The following is a 21,073-nucleotide window of genomic DNA, read 5'->3' on the forward strand; positions in this document are numbered from 1 at the left end:
GTGTGTGTGTGTGTGTGTGTATGACAGGGAGAGAGGGAGACAGACGGACAAATGGACACAGAGCGAGCAGACGGAGCCAGGCAGTAACTCTTGTTCAGCTCTTCTTCTCTGTTCACTATTCTCTGCCCTCTCCCCTCTGGCAGACCCTCATCCCAAACACAGTGCAGCTGGGCTCAGCTGTCAATGTTCCCCCATACCGACCGCCCCCTTTCCTGGCCTTTGTATTTGTTTGGATGGTGGTGGATTTGCCCTTGGCCCCCGCGCGGGGGAGCCCGTTCCTGTTAGCTCGCCTCTTAAACCAAACCGTCTGCTCTTTGAAGTGGCCTATCACACAGAAACACAGATTGGAGATTACAAGGCAGCTGCCTGCCTTCAATCTGTTCAGTAACATGAACACAGCTATTAAATAAAGGAAACAGCATACACCTATGCAGATAAATAAATGGGACACAGTGATCAGCAGAGCCAAAAAAATAAAAAATAGGTGGCAAAGCAAGTCTGTTTTTGTTCTGAAAGCTGGAGAAATGAATGGAGACTTTGCTTTGTGTCAGGGGAGGGAAGAGGGCTTTCTTTGATATTATCAAGCCCAGGGGTGGGGGGCGGGGGGGGCTCTGCCAAGAAGAACCGCTATTCACACCAACTTGTCGGCATGGGACTTTTGAAGCATTTGTCAAAAGAGGGATTTGGCAGAGAACCACTAGAGTTTTGTCATTCACAAACTCTTCTCTTTTCTGTGGGATGACAATGCTCGCAGCAGGCTACACCTACCTCTGTGAGGGAAGAGGGATGAAATTCCACAACCCCACTCCCATTAAGCGAGGAAGTTGTTCCCAGTCTTTGTTGCACGCCAGAAAATATGAATGGCGGCTCTTTCATTTTATTCTGTGATCAAAGCCGCATTAACCTGATATTATAAAGTGACAGTGAAACATTTTTGTGTGGTCCTCTGTGTTTATCTGTGGCTGGTGAAGACAGTTTTCCACATTCCTTCTTAAGGGTCTGATGGAATCCTGCGTCACATTCCTTCTTAACTCTGTCCTTGACTGTCTCTGTGTGTGTGTGGGAGGTCTGGAGCAGTGTCGCTGTCTAATGCTCTCACGGCTGCAAGAGGATCAAACTAATTTCTTATCATTTCTGTGAACACTGGAAACTTGGCCTCTGTCTTATCAGGGCAGTTGTTTTGCTCAGATGCTTTCCCTACTATCGGACAGACAAGAATTAAAAGATTCATTTATTTTCTTTTTTAAAATTATAGAGTTTCTCTAATATAGTAGCTTAAATCCTTAAGTCTTTACACATGCTGGCATTTTAGTCACTGGCACGGGTCAGGTCATTGTTGACAATGGCTCCTGATGGATGGAGAGTATATCAGTGGTAGGAAGTCTGTGGTCTCCATTGATGTGGAGAGAGACATTAAGCTGGGTTGTGTCAGTGTTATTTTTGTGCCTCTGCAGGCTCGTTTGCGCATGCATGTGTGTGTGGGCATGTTCCGACTCCTGAGTGTATTTACTTAACCTGTCTCTGCATTCAGAACCCCTGTCATTTTCTGGCGTGTCTGGCTCTCACAGTGACAGCTAGGTGGGACACGGCGCGTCGTCTCCAGTTTCATACGGCGCTTTATTGAGCGGATGAAGAGGAGCGCATACCCACACACATACATTCAACAAGCACACACACACGCACGCACACTGTGACTTCAGGGGATAGAAACTCTGAAAGGGGCTGACATTCTATCCTTTGAACCTCCACGGCTGATAGGGGCAGGACCTCGCCCTCTCCCTCTGTGTGAGTGCAAATGTGTGTTCACTGTGTGGTTTTTGTTCTCTTGTGGGTCTGTACTTGCTGACCTTTCTGAAGATTAGCCCTGGATGTCGCTCATATTCACTAGACATCTGTGAAAAGGCGAGACAGTCGTGCATATCATGGCATGCTCAGATAAATCCCCCGGAGATGGCTTTGGCAGTAATTCCTCCATATGCAGTATCTCTCAAAAGAAACACATATGACATTTAGCTATAGAAGGAAATACAGTAAGTCATTTCTTTTGTCTTTCTTGTGGTTTGTTATGCCACCATCAAAGACACTCATATAAGCAACCGTGATCTCATCTCAACGTGGCATTCATCCTGTCTGAGGACTTTCCAGCTTGTCAAAACCTGACTGAAATCTCGTCTGGGATCATCCAATCACTGCCAGCGAGGCAGGAGGGAGGTGGGAGGATGAGTGGAGGGTGGTGGATGACTCTGACAAACCAAGAGGATGAAGTCAGCCCTCTGTTCACCTCCAATATGTTAGGGCCTCTCTGTAGCTGTCAGTGAGATGGCAAGACACAAAGCAAACAACATCCCGCTCTAATAGTTTTAGACATGGCTGCTCATGCTGGGTGTGGCTGGCAACAGTTGTCTGCTGCACACTGAGCAGCGATCTCGCCACGGTAGGATGTTTGTCTTTTGTGGGGATTAAAGGGATCCAGGAAACCCGCTGTCCTAGTTTTTGCTGCACAGCACAGAGAGGGCGACCTAGTTTTGATGATAACACCAGGCCAGGAAGGAGATTCCAAGGCATAATGTAGTTAAGAGATGGCTGAAGTTGTCTTTCTTTCGTCTGGCTATGTTTTTTGTCTGTTGGCATGTCTCTATACAGACTTACAGACTTGTGACTGAGTTTGTATGAGAGGCTCCATTGTCTGTGCAGAACCTGTAGCTGTAACCTGAGAGGGAGAGAACACAGACAGAGTGTTACTGAGCAGCAGTATTATGTGTGTGTGTGTTTTTTTTTTTTTCATATCTACATGCTTGGATTTAACATGAATCCTTTAGACTGTACTGAGCCCTCTAACTGCCGTCTACAATATCATTTAAGTTCTGTGCTTTATGGTAAATATCATTTAACTTCCAACCATGCAACTGCGTATGGAAACAACTGCAAGGGCTATATTCTGCACTGTCAAATCGTTCTCAGTGTGTACAGTAAGTGCATAGAGGGCAATCTAGATCAGTGGGTCAAGTGGCTGACATGCTAATCCTATTACCAGACGAGGTTCTGATTTGTTAAAGTTGGCCCTAATCTACTGTCCATTTTGACTTCAACACTGGGACCTAAGACCTCTGTGTATACTGTCAGGGTGTTCGCTGTCACCAGAGTCATTTGGTTTAGTATACAAAAACACTGGATACTACATTTCCCATAAAGCAACTCAGTTGTGTCTTTCATTCGTCTTTTACACTCCCTCCAAAGTTAAGAAAGACGTCATACAGCTGTTTTCACAGGTTGTGTATATAATCATAATGAGTAAACTGAACTTAATGTGTAAAATTGGTGAAATGCACTTTTAAAGTTTCAGTTTATCTTTTTATTTAACAGATGTTTACGTTGTATTTTGTAGTGTAATCATTTGTTATGTCTCTTTCTCTCTTTCCTCCCTGCAGTGTCATCATGCATCACCACCTACAAGAAGACACCTCCCCCAGTCCCACCACGCACCACCCCATCCAAACCTTTCATATCCATAACAGCCCAAAGCAGCACAGAGTCTGCCCAGGATGCTTATATGGACGGCGGCTCCGGCCCACGGACGGGAATCAGCTCCCAACCGGGCCTGTCCAACTCCACAGAGAGCATCGACAGCATGAAGGCCCTGACAGCAGCCATAGAGGCGGCTAACGCTCAGGTGCACGGCCCCGCCAGCCAGCACGTCACCAACAGCACCATCACCATCACTGCCACCGCCACCACCTCCGCCGTCGCGCACGTCTCCGCAGACAACAAGGCGCAGAGGGAAGCGCTCCGCAAGTGCCTCTCCATAGGGATCCAGGTTTGTGGATGCGCCCATGGGTTTCTGGGGAAGTTCTAAAACAAAACCCTGGCATGCTTTTTGACAGTTTCTCTCCTCCTCTTAGGTGGACCCAGAGGAAGGAGGGCCCACAGAGGAGCAGTCTAAATTCCAGTCGATAGGAATTCAGGTGGAGGATGAGCGATGGTGAGTAGAGAGAAAGAGTAGGAGGTTTTCAGAAGTGGATAAGTCTGATGGGAGGGATGAGGCAGCGATAGCATGAACAGGAAGAGGACTTATGGAGACAGAGAGAGGTTTGTAGTGTGCAGCACAAGCTTTCGCCCCCCTGCACTGGCTTCCCGCAGCAGCTGTCCCCAGTTCAGGGGAGGTTGGCGTCAGAGCCCCCCCAGCCAGGGGCCCCAAGTGACAGCTGGGCCAGAGGATGTGGTGCAGGGAACTGAGAAGGTGGAGGGGGTGAGTTGACAGCCATCTGTTGCTCCAGTCATTGTGATTCAGGATACTTTGAGGTTGTGTGTGTGTGTGTTTGTGTATGTGTGGGAGAGAGAGAAGGGGAGGGAGTTTTATTGGGTTTGTTCAGTTCTGAGTACTGAGAGACTGCTGTGCTGTCAGCTATAGCCTCTCATTCTGCAACATCTCCCTGGTTTGAGAAGAAGCAGCCTGGTGTTCATGCTGTTTCATTAGTTCACATTGCGCCAGACTTATCAAGGCCTCTGCTGGGACACGCAGGCATTTATGGCTTCTTTGTCTGTTTTCGTTCACCCTGTCAAAACAATGACCTTCTGTTTGGTGAGGGAAGTTGACAAATTTAGCCACGGTGCTGGTTTTCACGACGTAGCCAGGGCATGCTTCAGGAATTCAAAGAGACATCACCTTTAATCAAAGGTCACAGAGAGGGCTGAGGAGGCTGAGTCCACCACTTTAAAACACACACTCGCACAGTGTCAGGGAATGTGAGGGGCTTTCTGAAAGGGGAGGTCTCAGCTGACTGACCAAGCTCTGAGTTCCTGGAGTTGCCAAGCCAAATATTAACTCATCCAGACACCTTTTAGTCTACTGAGGCTTGGATGTTATGCTGCACTGCTGCATGTACATTTCTCTGGTTAATGTTTGGAGTGGGTGGGACGGTATTTTTGTTGGTGCATGTTTGAATTTTTGGCATGCATCTTGGTGTGTGAGTGTGTTGGTTCATGCATGTGTGCATGTACCTGGGAGGTCTGGATATGCTGGCTCTACATTAGATTTCCAGACAGTGAGAGTGCCAAACCTGCGGCCTCGCTTCAGTGCTCAAACTCCCTTATTTGTGTCTGTGTGTGTGTGTATGTGTGTGGGTGTGTGTATGTGTGAGAGAGTTGCTGCTGTGTGTTTATATGCAGCAGTCTCAGGTCATAACCTCACCTTGCTGTCTGAACTAGGATTAACTGAAAGGGAGTGGAAGAGAGCTGTAAAAGAGTTGAACGCAACAAACAACATGCTTGTCTTTACACAGACTTCTTTGTGTGCAGAACAGTACAGACCTACACAAGTTAAAATGTGTTAATTTAATTGTTAAAAGTTTGTCTTTTTCATGTAAGAGTGCACTTAGGAAAGCTGTATCTAGGTAGAAAAAGCACAAATGAAAACTTTAAAATATGATCTTTTTATGAAGTTGAATTTGGTGGAGCAGTTGACAGATTTTCTTTTTTAGGGCCTTGCAAGTTTAGGGTCTGGGGTCGGTGGTCTCCAGATGGCTTTGCAGTCACAGGGGAAGCGGGGCATTGCTCATGGCCCTGTAGTGACTAAACCATATGCACAGCCATCTTGAAAAATCAACTTTAGGGACAGCTAGACCTCCCTGTCTTGTTGTTTTTGTCCCAGCTGACTGAAGGTTTGTCATTACTGGCATAAGACAAACAAACACGAAGTCTCGGGCGCGTGTGCAACTTTTAAATGTCAATTTGTGGCGCGTAATAGCACGAGTGGCTGTGTAGTACTTTGTTTTCTGTCATTCAGCATACCTCTTTCTGCTTGTTTGGAGCTTCCTTCTACATCCAAATAAGACATCAGGCTGTTTTTGTTTATAGATGCCTCAGTATTTCCTCATGTTTGTGATTTGAACCGTGCTTTCTGCAGATGAGAGGAAAAGTAATAAGACTTGAACGAAAAACCTGGAGGTAAAGACGCCTTACGAAATCTGTGGCGTATGGAATACAAGACTCCACCTCTTTATAACTTTCCATCATGTTCACCACATAAATGTAATGAGAACGTGGACTTTCTGCATTTTTACTTGCCCCCTCCTTCATACCTTCCTCAAATTTCATAGTTTCTTTTCTCCCTCGCGTTGGCTTTCCTCTTGAAATGCCCTTCCTTGTTCCTTTGCCTCCTGCCTATTGATATGTCTGTCTTTCTGTCTGGGCTGTGTTTGGCCTTGCCCGTCCCTGCCCCTGCAGGAAGTTGTTAGCAGGCTGATAGAAAGCAGGCTGAGGTCATTAGAACTGAACACCTGCTCGGAGGAGTTACTCTTTAACTGCTCTTCACACACACTCACACACTCGCAGGCTGCTGGTACGTAGACATAAAGTATATACACACTCTGTTTGATCTCCCCGAAGCCACTCCCTTGTTCCTGCTCTCTCTTTTTCGTGTTCACGGAACAGGAGAGATGAATGAGAAAAAGGGAGGTAGAGATGAATGGGAAGCGCAGGGGAGGAGCGCGTGCCCGGAGATGGGCTGAAGCAGACGTGATGGAGCTGTGATCGTTTGTGTGTGCTGCAGGCAGGTCAAACTGAGGCTCATGTGCTCAAAGGACTGTTGGCATGTTTGAATAGGAGTTCAGCTAATAGGCTAGCAATTTAGTCCCTTTTCTGGCTCAGAAAGGTTGTTACTTCGTACTAATTTGCAGCCTGTTGACAACAGAGAATTAAACATGAAAACCTGAAAACATGAAATAATAATAATAGCAAATGGCATGCTTGGTATACCAAAATTTAAAGGTTTGCATGAATATGTTCTGCTCCTGGAGCCCATGTTCATAGAAGCTCCTAAGTCTGCTGCAAAGTGTATCAGTTAAGTGTATCAGTAGCTCAGTGAGCAGTGCCACGGTACATTTTTGTAGCTGTTAATAAATGATGTGCTTTGAGTCTTGTACCACTTTGAGTTGTAATCTGGCAGTGATTAGATTGCAGGTTTGCCCAATCGCTGCAAAGTGAGCTGGCCAGTTTCCCCTACCAACACCCGCATCCCTCTGGCATCCTATTATTACTGGGGTGGTGAGCTGCTCTATAGAACGTAGCCAAATGAGTGAGTGTGTGTGTGTGTATTGATTTAATCTTTGCACATGAGTGTGTGTGTTTTCTGTTGCACATAGTGTGGAGGGACTTGGCAAAGGCTGCCCCAGCAGTGGCACAAAGCCACTGAACCAAATGCGACATGGCACACCCCAGCTGTAGAGAAGGGTCCCAGATGTGCATGTGTGTTTATGTGTCTGCACAATTTTCTGTATGCGCCTCAGCCTTAAAGCCAGGTTTGTGGTGTGATTGCACACTCAGTTGCTTCTGAATGAGCCAGGTGACAAAACACATGCACAAAAGATGTTCCACACTACAAAAGCTATTCATCACTATCAGTGATGAGATCACTGTGATCATTTCAGTTTCTCATACTGGGAGCACCTCCAAGAACTGTGTAAACAGTATTATCATAATTACCGCTAAAAGGAAGTCACTAATGTGGTATTACTGTACAGTATGAGCATGTGTAATCAATCATTGCATAAAATCAGATCTATAACAGCTGAAAAAAATTTGAACAATACCTTTTTGTTCTCTGCCTAACCTTATTATTTCTTCCTCTCCTAGTTACCGCAGGATGACCCGCTCCAACAGCGTAACCACGGCTGTGCAGGCTGACCTCGACGACCCCAGGGATGCCCCAGAGCTGCCACCGCGTCACTGTGCCACCATGCCCCGCCAGCACTCCCGCGATGCTGCCACCTCAACCGTCAGCATCCAAGGCTCGGGGAACCACTACCACGCCTGTGCTGGGGATGACTACGGGGAGGTGGGGTTCGACCCGTCCATCCTGCCCCCTCCGGACCCCTGGATGGACAGCGTGGCCGAGCCAGAGGTGGAGGCTTTGGAGGCTGTCGGCCGATTGGTGTGCCCCCGTGACGGCCGCTGGTTCCTCAAGTTGCTGCAGGCCGAGACGGAGCGTATGGAGGGCTGGTGCAGACAGATGGAGAAGGATGAGATGGAGAATGAGCTGCCTGATGAGAGTGAGTTGGATCACAGGGTTTAAATGCCAAGATATGAAGAAAAGAAAGTCTGTTACACACTGGTATTAGGTCTATTTTTTTGTCCTCCTCTCCTCTCCTCTCCTCTCCTCTCCTCTCCTCTCCTCTCCTCTCCTCTCCTCTCCTCCGATTTGGCGGGTGCTGGTATTCGTGGTATTGGACCACAATAGCTGCTTGTTCCTGTCTCAGGCCCTCTGGCCTCCACAGACATACCGTGCATACTTATCAATAGGCCGCTGCTGGCCCCAGCCACACATGTGTCCTCTAGATACACTGTATAATGATCTTTCACACAAACACAGTGAAGGGGTTTCTCTCAGTGTTCCTTCCAGGCAACTATTTGATCTTGACGTAACACACACACACACACACACATACACAGTAGAACATGTCTGTATGCACACAACTAAATATATTTCACTTGCATGCACATACCAGATGGAGCAAACAAGCCTCAGGCAGCAGACACTGTAGTTATACCTGTCCTTACTGCGCAGCTGATTTCATGTCTTACAGAAAATGTCATTGCTTATGCAGCTAGTGTGTTGTTATGGTTCCAGGCAAGAGATTCTCTCACAGAACGTGCAGAACATGGAGGCTGTCTCAAGGTTATGTTTTCCCAGGTCCCACACTACCATGCGGACACACATACACACACACACACACACACACCCTGAAGGCGTTGTGTCTGTAGTGCAGATTTATTACTCCCCCTCTCAGTTTCTGATCCCATTCTCTTCATGTCAAATAATGTATGCAGTGACAGTTCCTCTCCACGGGGATATGTGAATCAATAAGGCTGACCAGTGGAGTCAGATTATGCGGCACATTATTCAAAATAAAATGTTATATTCTTAATATATATTTTAGGACCATGTGCTTGATTTGACAACAGCTTAAAACAGTGATATGTGCTGTAAATGTGTCATTTTAGATTGTGTGTCTGTCAAGTTTCTGTATAACAGTTATAAGAGAGGGTTCTAGCACATCTGTTTCTGTTGCATTACTAATGCACCATCTCTGTTAGCGGGGCAACATGCCTGCAGAATGCGGTTCTGTGAGTAATTGCATTGTGGATTCTGTCTGTGTGTGTGTGTGTGTGTGTGTGTGTGTGTGTGTGTGTGTGTGTGTGTGTGTGTGCGTGCGTGCGCATGCATGCGTGTCTGTGTCTTTCTGCAGTCCTGGGGAAGATCCGCAGTGCAGTGGGGAGTGCCCAGCTGCTGATGTCCCAGAAGTTCCAGCAGTTCCGGGAGCTGTGTGAGGAGAATCTGGTATGTGTCACCTCATCCTCTGCATGCTCCACCAGCACCCCCACCCCCACCCCACACCCCCACCCGCCCAGCACTGACATCATCCTGCACAAATCATCCTGACAGGACAGACCAGCGCTCATTTACTATGCATCTAGTGTGGAGTGTGCATCTGCACACCCTTACTGTCTTTCACTTACAAAAAAAAAAATCTTGCAGTGTGAAAACTAAAGCCTGACAAAGAGGGATTTTTTTAGATTTTTTTTTTCTTGTTGAAGCAGCCTACAGTTTTTTTATTTGCTCTCTTTTGTGCTGATATTTATTTACCTTTATTTTTCCATTTGCATGTCAAAATATTACAAGTACATGTGTTGCATAATTTATCCATTATATAACAAGAAGAGCTGCCATAGTGCATTAAAGATGAGTACTTCACAGATAGATTGGCAAGCTGAATTTTTATTTTTTTGTTTAAACTACTGTGGATGCATGATTCAAAACAAAGGGTAATGAAGAAATCCGTATTCTGGAGACAAGCCTAGCACTTCCACATATTTTGAGTGTGGTACCTGATTTATAACTTGTGTCTCAATAAGCATTTGACTCACTGGAAAGCCAATTCTGTGATTCATGCAGCTGCTGTAAAACTGAATCATCAGACAGCAACAGCATCTTTCCGAAAACATGTGATAAGTATAAAAACAGTATGTTTTGTATGCGTGTGTTCATGTGTGTATGTGTGCAATTTTTGTGTATCAGAACCCAAACGCACACCCACGGCCTGTCTCCCAGGACCTGGCAGGTTTCTGGGACATGCTCCAGCTGTCAATCGAGAACATTAGCCTGAAGTTTGATGAACTCCACCAACTCAAAGCCAACAACTGGAAACCTCTGACCCCCCCAGAAATTCAGGTGCAGACACACACATGGCAAATATCACACTCATTCAACTCCATTTCAAATGATGAAACTCGCCTAACCTCAGTTTTTTTTTTGGAATGTCTTACTAACCCGCATGTTATCTGCTGTCATTACTGTATACTTTCAATTGTGAGCCTCAGTGATTCACAGTGAAGCTTTGTTGTAGCATGCAGATATGTGTTGTGTACTGTCATGTTGCCTGCCTGACGTCACCACTTGTATTTGTGTGTTTTGTTCTGTCTTGTTGCCGACAGTGAGCTGCTTTTGAGAAGCTACTCTACCTGCCATGCACCGTTGGGGCCTGTCCATCTCCAATGGTCACTTTTACCTCACGCAATGACCACCACCGTGCTCTCTTACCCCCCACAAATGGCTGCCACTGTGAACCATAACCTCATTCAAAATTGCATGCTCTGACATTGCGCCGGCAACAGCTACAGTGCTGTTTCTAACCCTAATGCGAGCTGGCTGCAGTTGTGTTGCTCCTTGCTGTCTTTAGCTGCAACTTGCCATGAGGACTCAGTGGTCTGTCATTAAGACTATTTGTCATTCCTGTCCAGGAGAGAAGGATGCCCCCTCCCGTGCCAAAGAAGCCCCAGAAGGGCCACCCTCCCCTGGCTAGGGACCGCTCGCTGGAGAGCTCTGAGCGCCAGCGTCTGGAGGCTCGCAAACGCCTGCTAGCTGCCAAACGTGCCGCGTCGGTTCGGCAGAGCTCTGCCACCGAGAGCGCAGACAGTATCGAGATCTATATCCCCGAGGCTCAGACCAGACTATGAGACACGCAAACTTATGTACCTACACACATGCCCAACACACTGTCCCATACTCACAATAGCACTGAATGGTAAGGCTAGGGTGCTAACATTACATAATAATATTTTTTGTGGACTTCCAAGATCACTGTGGAGTCAGTCACTACGGAAGTCGTTTGAACAAGAAATGTACATTTACAGTATTTATTTATTTATTTATCTGCCCCCCTTCCTCATTTCCTTTCCCCAGCTTTGATGTAGCACTCCCTTTTTCCTTCGTACCGCCACCAGCCCCCTCACTCCCAAAGAAGTCTCTTATAAATCCTTTGTTTTAAGTGACCTGATATTACAAGAGTAAGCCAGGTGTAGCACAGCAGAAATGCTTCACATTAATGTGTTTCAGAATTACAGGAAACCTGGAAGGGAGCATGCATGTGCATGTGGAGCGTGTGTTTGCATATACATGCATACACACAGAGAAACCTATGAGTGATGTCTTTGATCTGATCTGCTCAGATCAAATTCATCAGATCAAATGGAGAAACCAGACCAGACCTATTAACCGGTTTTAAGTTGCTTTTATTTTTTATATTTTCACCAAAATCCCATGATCTGATTCTGAAACTACTATAAGCTCGCAAGTTTTGTTTTGTGCAATGCAGTTAAACATTAGAAGAGAATGGTAAACAGACCCGACAAGGAAATTATAGTGTCAGTTTGCAGTTCACAGTTAGCCATCTGCCTGAAAATGGCTCTTTCGAGTGGCAGGAGGCCAAACCTGTAGGAAAGGTCAAGAGTCGAGTCAGATGTTGCTCCTCCAGGTGAGGCAAAGTGGCTTTAGAGCCAGGAGCGACTTTTGAGGGCTCTGCAAAGAGTGCATTTCACTAAAACGAATCACTGTTTTAAAATGCCACAAACCTAACCTGCGTGTGTGAGTGAGAGGAAGACTATGAGTGAGAGAGAGAGAGAGAGAGAGAGAGAGAGAGAGAGAGAGAGAGAGAGAGAGAGAGAGAGAGAGAGAGAGAGAGAGAGGAGACTGTGTGGGTGTGTTTTGATTCACATGTTCATTTCAAAAGTGCTTCCTATATTTCTGGGGCTGAAGGGTCCTGGGTGTAATTGATTATTAAGGTAGCAGTATCAACAAACCTGTAAACAAACCACCCATCTCGTCTCATTTGAAACTGAGCAAAACATGTTTGTATAAAGGACATATAATGACATGACATGCATGCTGACACAAGGTAACTGATATTTTTTGTCCTTTTTTTTTTTTAACAGGTTTAATCCTTTCTCATGTTGCATTCAAGCTCTTCTGTGTTACAGACTAAGCTAAAATACTGATATTTGGTACAATACTGGTAGTTGTACTATATTTTATTATGTCATTTTTAGACAAGAGAGGTTTATTGACAGTATTGAGACTAAAGGACTGAAAAGGGACTATTTCCTCCTCACTGTGTGTGCACTATCTCTGCCTCCAAATGAAGCAATTATTTGAAGGTCATACAAAAAAAATCCAATTTCTAATATTTTGTATTCATGTTTAATTTATTGATTAGAAGAACAATGACTGTTTATTGACATTGTGATTATTATTATTATGCACTGACAACAAGGCCCTTATACTGTGTTTATGTTTTATGTATGTTGGTTCTTTAGCATGACAGGCAACGTTTTTTTTTTTTTTTTTTTTGTCTTTTCTGTTTCAGTGATCAGCCTTAATTTCTAATATGATAGTTGAGCACAACAGCAGTCTCAGGGGAAGAAGTGTGTATGTGTGTGAGTGTGTGTGTGTGTGTGTGTGTGTGTGTGTGTATGTGTGTGTGTGTGTGAGTGAGACTGAGGAAGGGAGAGAGTGTGACTGACTTCATGTGACTGTGTGTGACCCATGGCTTTGTCTCTTACTGTATATAACCCCAGTCACTAAGATAGGCCATGTTCTTAAATAAAGGAAGTAGTGATCATGACATCTCTTAAATGATGTTCCTGTTGAACATCGCAGCCCTACTTACTTCAGTGTAACAAGGTATTTCTGTCAGCTGCTTGAATGTGGAGACAATCCTGAGCCAGTTTACCATCACGTTCGTTTTAATAACAGAATAGCAGGACTTTGGTGTGCTAGTCCAATTCTCTGTATTGATTTGACAAAAGTTTTGTGCCATTGGATAACTATAGGTAAAGCTATACTCCTGCTATTTGTCCCTATTGAACGCTTCCTGAAGACTTCAGTGAGAGACGTTTGTTTGTGAAGCCACTCAAGTGATGAAGTAACCGTGCAGTATGATTTGTATTTCCTTTAGTTGGTCGATATAAATTTTTGAGAGGGTGCATAAAAGTAACAATACTTAACACCATTTTATGTAGATGCTCATTTTAGAATCTTTTTTTTTTTTTTTTTACTTTGGAACTTGTATTTGAAATTAAACTGTCTGTCAAATGACTGATTTCTTATTTATGTTTATTATATTAACATATCAATATAATACTCCTGGTATAGCAGGGAGTTAGAAACCAGAATGTTGGATTGTGGTTAATTGCTAATCTCAAAAGACACTCCAGCAATCCTGGCAATTCTGAAGCTTGTGATGTAGTTATATTAAGAGAAAAACATTCAAATAAACATTTGTACATAAATGAATGTTTCCCTATGTAAATGTAAGCTAAAAAAAAATCCAGTCAAATAACATATTAAGCAGATATACATTTTGTAATTAATGTTATTACACTGTTGATGTTATGGCACGTGTATGAGCTCTTATCAGCATTAAAAAAAAAAAAAAAAATCATTGCCATAATTTTGTTTTGTTCGCTTCTTTCTCGTCTGCACATGTGTTTTCAATTGGAATATAATTAAACAGATTACAAGGCCAGCATGGTGTGTTTTTAGGGCATTTCCCTTCCGCAGGGGCGGGTCCCCATAATTAGACAGCACTTTTGGCCTTGGCTTAGCCTCAACGCTCCTGTACATGCAGCTTCTGGTGATTTGTCATTCACACATCAGTCATGCTGATGGGAGGCATGCTGACCTCAGTGGCCAGAGTTCAGGGTTGGGGGTTGGGGTTGAAAGAGGGGGTTGCAGGGTTGTAGATATGGGTTTCATCTTTGTTTAAGGCCTGGCCCTGTGTCAGTCTACCCCTCACATGGCCTACCATGGTGGGCCGCAACTGCCCAGTGTGTGCCTGGAGGTCTGTTTAAACCCTTATTAGTGACTACATCCCCTGGATCGGACCCTCCCTCCACCACAAGAGCTGTCACTTGTGACAGGCAACGTTTTACAAAAGGTGGACAACTAGAAAATGCCTGCTGAACATTTGTTAATGGCCAGCAGGGGCAAGGCTTTGGGGGGGGGGGGGGGGGGGGGGGGTACAAAATGTACCCATGTGAGTAATATTATTATTACCAGTGTTTTAATGACTGTAGCTGTGAAATAAATGCAGTGGAGTAAAAAGTAGTGGCACAAAATGAAAACCTTCACGTGTCTCAAATTTGTACTGTACTTCAAAAAAAAAAAAAATATAGACAATTGATTTTTGTTCCTTTCAAAACAGAAAATGATTTGTTTTATGCTTCGGAGAGGAACATGTAGTAAATGAAAGGGTGGTTGTCTCAGCAAATACAGACAACAAATCCTATTGAGACCAATAGAGAAGCTTTAGGATTGTGGCAGGACCAGAAGGGAACAGCTGTCCTCCTAGCCTTGAACGAGGCAGCATACTCACTTGTAAGCTGCATTACATTGACTCTATTGAGACGCAGGCACACATAAAACCCTGCTGGCAAGAAACTGTTGACGTCTGCTGTTTGCCCGTGTTAATTTATGCAGGATTATGCTAATTGGCAGGAGCTGTTGTAAACCTCTCACATACAGGAATGTCTCTGAATGCCTAACGGTAGTCTGTGGAAAGACATGAACGCCAACCTGTGTCTGTCCTTCTGTATTCTATCCTTTTATTTCCCAAACATTCTGACTTAATTCACTCTTCTGATCCTTAATGGATAAATTAGTCATTCACATGTATAAATGTGCGTTAGCTTTAAGTGATCTGAGTGATCCACAGGAGGGAGAATGATATAATGCAAATGATCGATTCTGAGATGTAGAAAAACAAAACTTTATTTGAATCCCATGTGACCCCTATTTGCCACAAACATTGCACAGTATGAAAAGAAATCACATCATTGGGCATCATGTCACATTAACTATACACATGGTCCTATTATACATGAAAATGTTGTTGTTTTTTTTTGGTGATTTCAAAAAACGCTGTCTTTGTCAGGTTGTAAAACAGCAAATGCAGAAAAGACATCTGTAGTGTTTAATTTTCCAGTCCACTGGCCGTCGTTTTCGCTGAGTGATGGGATGAAGGCTCAGACTAAGAACCTGCTACATTGGTCATCTGAAATATCCCTTGGTGGGAAAAAGAGTAAAAAAAAAAAAAAGCATAGAGGTTTTTTTCTTTTAAAATAGCTAAAAGTAAAAGTAAATTAGAAAATCAAAACTATACTCATACTCATGAAAACACATAACATTTACTACAGTAGTGAATAAGTTTGTCATAGATGCCAAGAGCAAAGTATGTTTAAGACACTGAGATGACCTTCCTCTGCCTTTAGTGTGCAAACAAACGAGGCAGACCAATCATGAACTGATCTCTGAAATGTGAAACAGTAAACGTATGTGGATGCGACCAACCTGTCTGATTGGTCTGTGAAGGAGGGCTGATTCTAGCTCTTGCTCCGTTCTCTAAAACGATATACAGTATAATGGAAAGACATAAGACAGGCAGCATTTCTCTGATAACATTTTTGGTCCCTGTGTGCAAATAAGATACACATGTAGATACATACGCATGTATATGAAATGAATAAACAACTTACAGCCAAGGCACCTCAATACAGTTTTTTTTTTTTTTAATAAAAAAAACATCCTCATCAATTTGATTGGTATACCAAAAATAGAAATGATCAGGCTTTCATGTGGATTTGTTCTCTGTTGCGTGCAGACAAGTCACTGAACTCAGAGGAGTTCCATAGTCGAGACACAAAGTCAGTCTCCATCATCTCCTCTTCTTCTTCTGTCGCTTTCTCCCTTTAGGAGACCAGCTGTTTGGCTTGCAGCTCCATCTCTGCAGCCCGTTTCAGGGCCACGTCCACCAGAAGCTGGAAGCCGCTGAAGTCTTGTGTGAGGTCTGGAGGGGTGGGGGGAGGGGTGTTGAACAGCCCGCTGCGGGGGCTCAGGTTGCCCTCCATGCCGGTGCTGCTGAGGATGGTGGTAGTGGTGGGGTGGGGCTGGCCGCCCGGCCCTTCTTCCTGGCACCTGAGCAGCGCCTGTGCAGACTGCAACAGCTCAGCTGCCCTGTCGCAGTTCATTCCTGGCACTGAAGGGTGGGAGGCTGTCGGGCTGGCCTGCATCGCTGCGGTGACAGTGGTGTGACAGATGACAGAAGGGCGGGTGGGCATGAGCCCCGGGGAGGGGGACGTGGAAGTTGGAGAGGGTATGGATGGGGACACGGCCTTCCTCAGGACACTGGGCATGGCGGGTTCGAAGCTGGAGGGGTGGAGAACACGTTTGTCGTAGCTCTCCTCTGTACCGGCTGCAGGGCTGTTGTGTTTCGGGGACTGGGAGCTGTCAGAGAAGCTGTCGCCAGCCTTACTACCTTTCCTGGATATGGTAAACTGGTTGGGATCTTTGCCATCTTTCCTCAGCATCTCTGGGAGCAGTCGCCGCCGTGCGTTTATGAACCAGTTGCACACCTGGATAAGACAAAAATCCATGCAGTGAGAAAGTCACATCACATGGCTCACTTATGTTCTGCTTTGCAATTTGAAGGAAAAGCTGCTGGTACGCTTATCCCCAGGTGCAGTCTGCACCTGTGTTTTCGATCGAGAAATCACAATGAAAGGGTAAACACCAACCGCCACACACTGAGATTTCACACCAGAGCCTATATATTTCATTCCATTAACGTTTCCTGTTTATCATTTCAGCACTGCAGAAATGAAAAAAAAAAACAGACGTCTAAGACTTCCACTAAGGACAAAAAGAAGGTAAACATGAACTTTCATCCAAAAAGTCTAGTTTTGACTGCTTAATCCTATATTAAAAATAGTTTTCAATAAAAACTAATCTCTTTTGTCATAGCAGTAATCATGGTCATCTTTCTTCTTTTTTTCCCCCTCAGTCCTCCAGGCTAGTCGTAACTGGCTCTGGGAGGCTTGTAGCTCTAACTATGTAAATGACTCTGCATTGTTCCCAGACAGCTGGGATGGAAAGGGGCTGGAGGGAGGGAAATTCCTGTCCAAGTGCCTCAGCCAAGCCCACAGCACACAGGGAGTGAGTTTACTCACGTTGTCTCATAGACTTTAATGTTGCAACATCAAGCTGGTTTGGATGACCTTCAATTCACTGCTGGTGTGTCATGTTTTGTTTGCCATCTAGACAGGAAATGATTCAGTCAAGCTGACACTTGCTTCCTCTTGACTTTTACAGTGGTCTGTTTACACTCTAGGGGTTTACTGGCAGTGAAAGCTTAGGTAATCTTATATTTTCTGTCATATCTGTGCCCGTACCTGCAGTGTGGAGAGCTGAGTCTGCTTGGACAGGAGGGCTTTCTCCTGTTCAGAGGGGTAGGCGTTGTAACGGTGCTCGTACAACCAGTCCCTGAGGATCTGAACTGACTCCTTGGGCAGATTGCCCCGCCGTTTCCTCTTCCCGTTGCTCCCCGTGCTGGATGACAGATCCAGAGGGGTGTCCACGCTGTCTTCATCATCCGTCTCACTCCCAGACAGCATCATCAAACCTGCGCAGGAAGGCGCGAGTGAGAGAGTGTGTATGAGAACAGGGCAAAGAAGAATATGTATCGTCTTATGTCAGCCACCCTGTTGTCAGTCTCCCAGCCACTCTGCCGCAACCGTTTACCAAACGCAAGCTGCCTGGGAGGCAGCTGATGTGTCAGAAGCAAGCTGTCAAGTTCAGCCATGTGATTCATATACGGAGGGAGGGAGGGAGGGAGGGAGGAGGAGGACAAGGAGGAGGAGGGAGCGAGGGAGGGATGGAGGGGGCGACGTCACAAAGACTGGTCTGATGCTGTGTCGTTTATAAAACCTGCCTCGACAAATACAAGCCAGGTCTACTGCACAGACTGAGAGCACACCTTGCTCGCTTGGATAAGTAAAGCACGCCAGGCTGACCACAAGAACAATCGCTGTACAAAGGGAGGTTTTGTTTTGAAGAGGAGAAGCAGAGTATTTGCAGAAATGACAGACATGCTATCCTGTTATGATTTTGTGTTTTAGACAGGTCTAAGCAAAGTCAACTGTGATCAAACAGGATTTGGGCCTTTGAATATCTCTAAATACGAGTGTTGCTTATAAACTGTAAAACCTACTTTGATCAGGATTTTATCTCCCATTAGTCTGTTATCAAATGTCACAGACAGTAGGGTTTAACTGACACCAGACATTTGATCTTCCCCTGGGGGATAAAGAAACAGTTTTTTTTTGTTGTTTTTTTTTTTACAGCATGTTTAGGTCGCTTTTTAAAAACACACGAAAACCAGCAGCCTACTGCGCAGGCAGCCAGGCGCCATTAAGGAAACGCAGAAACTAAAAATCTGGTGATATTTAATCCACAACCCTGTGCAGTTTGCTCTGGGGCAAACTAGTGGGAGAGGAATAAGAAAGTTCCCAAGTCTGAGCGGCCAACAGGATGAGGTAATTACGTAGGCTGGAGAGAGGAGAAGGGGGAGGGGAGACCTGTTGCAAATCAGCGTCTCCAGACTAAACAAAAGAATCCAGGGCTGCGTGGTCCTTTGTATGCAATTCAAAAGTTTCTACAAGCAAACAGCGACTTCGCCACAAACTCCAGCCCTTCCGAAATATCACTGTTCAACAGGGCGGCCAGAAAAAGTGTTTTAATTCCACGAAGACACTGGTTTTGTAAGTTTAAACAACTTGTAAGGGGGTTTCTATTGTGTGTGTGTGTGTGTATGTGTGCGCGCTGCACCACGAGGTCCACGAAGGTAACAAGGCAACAGCAACTTCCCACAATGAGGTCAGGATGAACATTAGCCTACATTTGGATTTAGACACTGTTTAAAGGTGCTTACGGTGTTTCTATTCGTGGTAGACGGCCAAGGAGGCACAAAATATCAATTTTAAAAGCTTGCGCCTTAAAAAAATGTAACATTTCAAACTCTCCAACTCACAATAGTCCCTCAACTTTAACTTGTTTCGCCACTTTTCTAAGACCTCGACTCAAATGTAGCTTTTTTTTCACTTAAATAAGCTGATGTACAAACTAAAACAAAGCGTCCCTCAATTCAATTTGGACGTTTTAGGCGAGCTTTAAAGTTTAGCTTTAATTTACACCGCGACAAGGAAAAACAACACACATGGCGACACGGTCGTGTTGTTTTGCTGTCAAAAGTTGAATAAAACGTATCTAGAAAATCACAAAATGACGGGCAAACCGAGCGATATCGACTTTTGACATCGCGCCAGCACATGGCAGAAAAAAAGCCCCCTGTCATGTCTGGAAAGGAAACAATAGGCTGCATGGTTTGCATATGAGGGAAATCGCTCTGTTAACCGTCCTATACGTTGTCTCTGGTTACCTAAACTAATTTCGACATCATTTTTCTCAAAAGCATCCAACCTACCTTTTTTCGCCTTCATCTCCGTCCGAAAATGTCCACTTTTCCCTCGTCAAGCGCAAAAGAAAATTGTCTTCTGTGTTAGTGCAGTGTTTTTCCTCCTCTCCCGATATCCCCAGCGTTGTATCCGAATATTCGAAAAATCCTTATTCATCAAAACGTTTCGTTCCTTCTCTTCGTTTTCGGATTTTTTTTTTTTTTTGGTCCTCTCTCCTGGTCGTCCTTGTTTGGAGACTTAACTTGGAGGTTGGTTGGGTGGGGGGGGTCGGCTCTGGGCTGGGGTGGGGGGGTTTTACCTGAGATCTCAGCGTCCCTTCGACTCAGAGCCCTTTTCTCATTGACTGTGTGTGTGTTTGATCCTGAAACTGGGTGACAGCTATCTTTGACAGCTGCGTGACTCAACGCACAGAGATCCTCCCACCGTGGAGGGCAGAGGAAAAATCTCTGACATCAGCATGGCTTGTTCCACTGACATGGATATACAGTCTCGCTAAGCTTCATCTGCTGCAGACCCCCCCCCCCCACACACACACATACACCCCCCCAGCAAAACCAAACATCAACACTTTGTTTATTAAATTATGATCCGCAGAAAGGCGTTGATTTAGGCGGGCAGTCAGAATGACAACAACAACAACAACAACAGGCGGGTGGTGGAGAGCACTGCGGACCTCGTGGCAACAGCCTCCACAAATAATAACCACAGTGAAAAATGTCAACATTATTGCTACAGGCTGTACTTTTTTCACCGACTGGGACTTGTGGTGTGTCAGAAATAAGTTTTCTCACCTTTATCGCACTTTGTGGTTTTATATCTCTTTTAGTTTCACTTTTGTGTAACGTCTGAATTAATCTGTGGTATATAACTGTTTTTTTTCCCTTTAATATTCCAGCTCTATGTTTGTGCTTTTTATTCAAGAGTAACCTTAAAATTCATATCGTATCACTATAGTATGTGGGACCCATATTATGGTACTGCCCGCAAATGCTGTGTTTATACTAGTGCACATTTTCCCTCCCATTTTAGTAGCTCGTTCTGTTGTAGCCCCGTAGAGACTGAGTCGTGTTTTTGTTGTGGTAGGCTGCATGTGTCGTTTCCTTTTCACTATTATCTAAAGGACAATTAATTTCCTAATTTCTCGCGGGAACGAGGAAATGTGTCAGATTCGGTATATGGGTCGGTGCAACAGGGGAATGTTGAGCCAGCCTTGTCTACCAGCCGGAGGTTAGTGCACCAGTTTAGGTTCCTGAAGACAACAGTAGGACGAAGGAAACGATCAATGCCTTCATTTGTATGCCGTGCACAACCTTGCGACAGCTGCTGTAGCAACGTTTTTTTTTTTAATGCATTTGTTCCAGACAGGCGTTCATTTCCCTCTCTGTAGTTAAATGTCGCCTCCGTGTGTGTACAAATGGTACTGCACTTGAACGCA

The 21,073-nt window shown here is 44.9% G+C and overlaps 2 protein-coding genes across 2 annotated transcripts in view; one reads left to right on the forward strand and one right to left on the reverse strand.

Annotated features, from left to right (window-relative positions):
* The window catches only part of dlgap1b (discs, large (Drosophila) homolog-associated protein 1b), a 42,190-nt gene extending 28,427 nt beyond the window's left edge, over positions 1 to 13,763 (forward strand). Inside the window, exons 5-10 of the mRNA XM_041065442.1 lie at positions 3,429 to 3,814; positions 3,900 to 3,979; positions 7,630 to 8,045; positions 9,243 to 9,334; positions 10,073 to 10,225; positions 10,795 to 13,763. Coding sequence (XP_040921376.1) covers positions 3,429 to 3,814; positions 3,900 to 3,979; positions 7,630 to 8,045; positions 9,243 to 9,334; positions 10,073 to 10,225; positions 10,795 to 11,010 — 1,343 coding nt within the window. The 3' untranslated portion in view covers positions 11,011 to 13,763. The remainder of the gene's footprint in view (positions 1 to 3,428; positions 3,815 to 3,899; positions 3,980 to 7,629; positions 8,046 to 9,242; positions 9,335 to 10,072; positions 10,226 to 10,794) is intronic.
* A 1,319-nt stretch (positions 13,764 to 15,082) lies between these two features.
* On the reverse strand, positions 15,083 to 19,989 carry tgif1 (TGFB-induced factor homeobox 1). Its single transcript, XM_041065443.1, has 3 exons — positions 19,647 to 19,989; positions 17,557 to 17,786; positions 15,083 to 16,740 (listed from the first exon to the last, which is right to left on the reverse strand). The coding sequence occupies exons 1-3, from the start codon at positions 19,660 to 19,662 to the stop codon at positions 16,078 to 16,080; spliced, it is 909 nt and encodes a 302-aa protein (XP_040921377.1). The 5' UTR covers positions 19,663 to 19,989; the 3' UTR covers positions 15,083 to 16,077.
* Positions 19,990 to 21,073: the final 1,084 nt, after the last annotated feature.

The sequence above is a fragment of the Toxotes jaculatrix genome, chromosome 20 (genome assembly GCF_017976425.1).
Source record: "Toxotes jaculatrix isolate fToxJac2 chromosome 20, fToxJac2.pri, whole genome shotgun sequence".
In the NCBI taxonomy this organism is placed as follows: domain Eukaryota; kingdom Metazoa; phylum Chordata; class Actinopteri; family Toxotidae; genus Toxotes; species Toxotes jaculatrix.

Excerpts from the sequence above, each read along its gene's own strand:
- tgif1 (XM_041065443.1), bottom strand. Across the intron at positions 16,741-17,556 it reads CTCAGCTCTCCACACTGCAG|GTGTGCAACTGGTTCATAAA; the intron begins GTACGGGCACAG and ends TGTCTTATCCAG.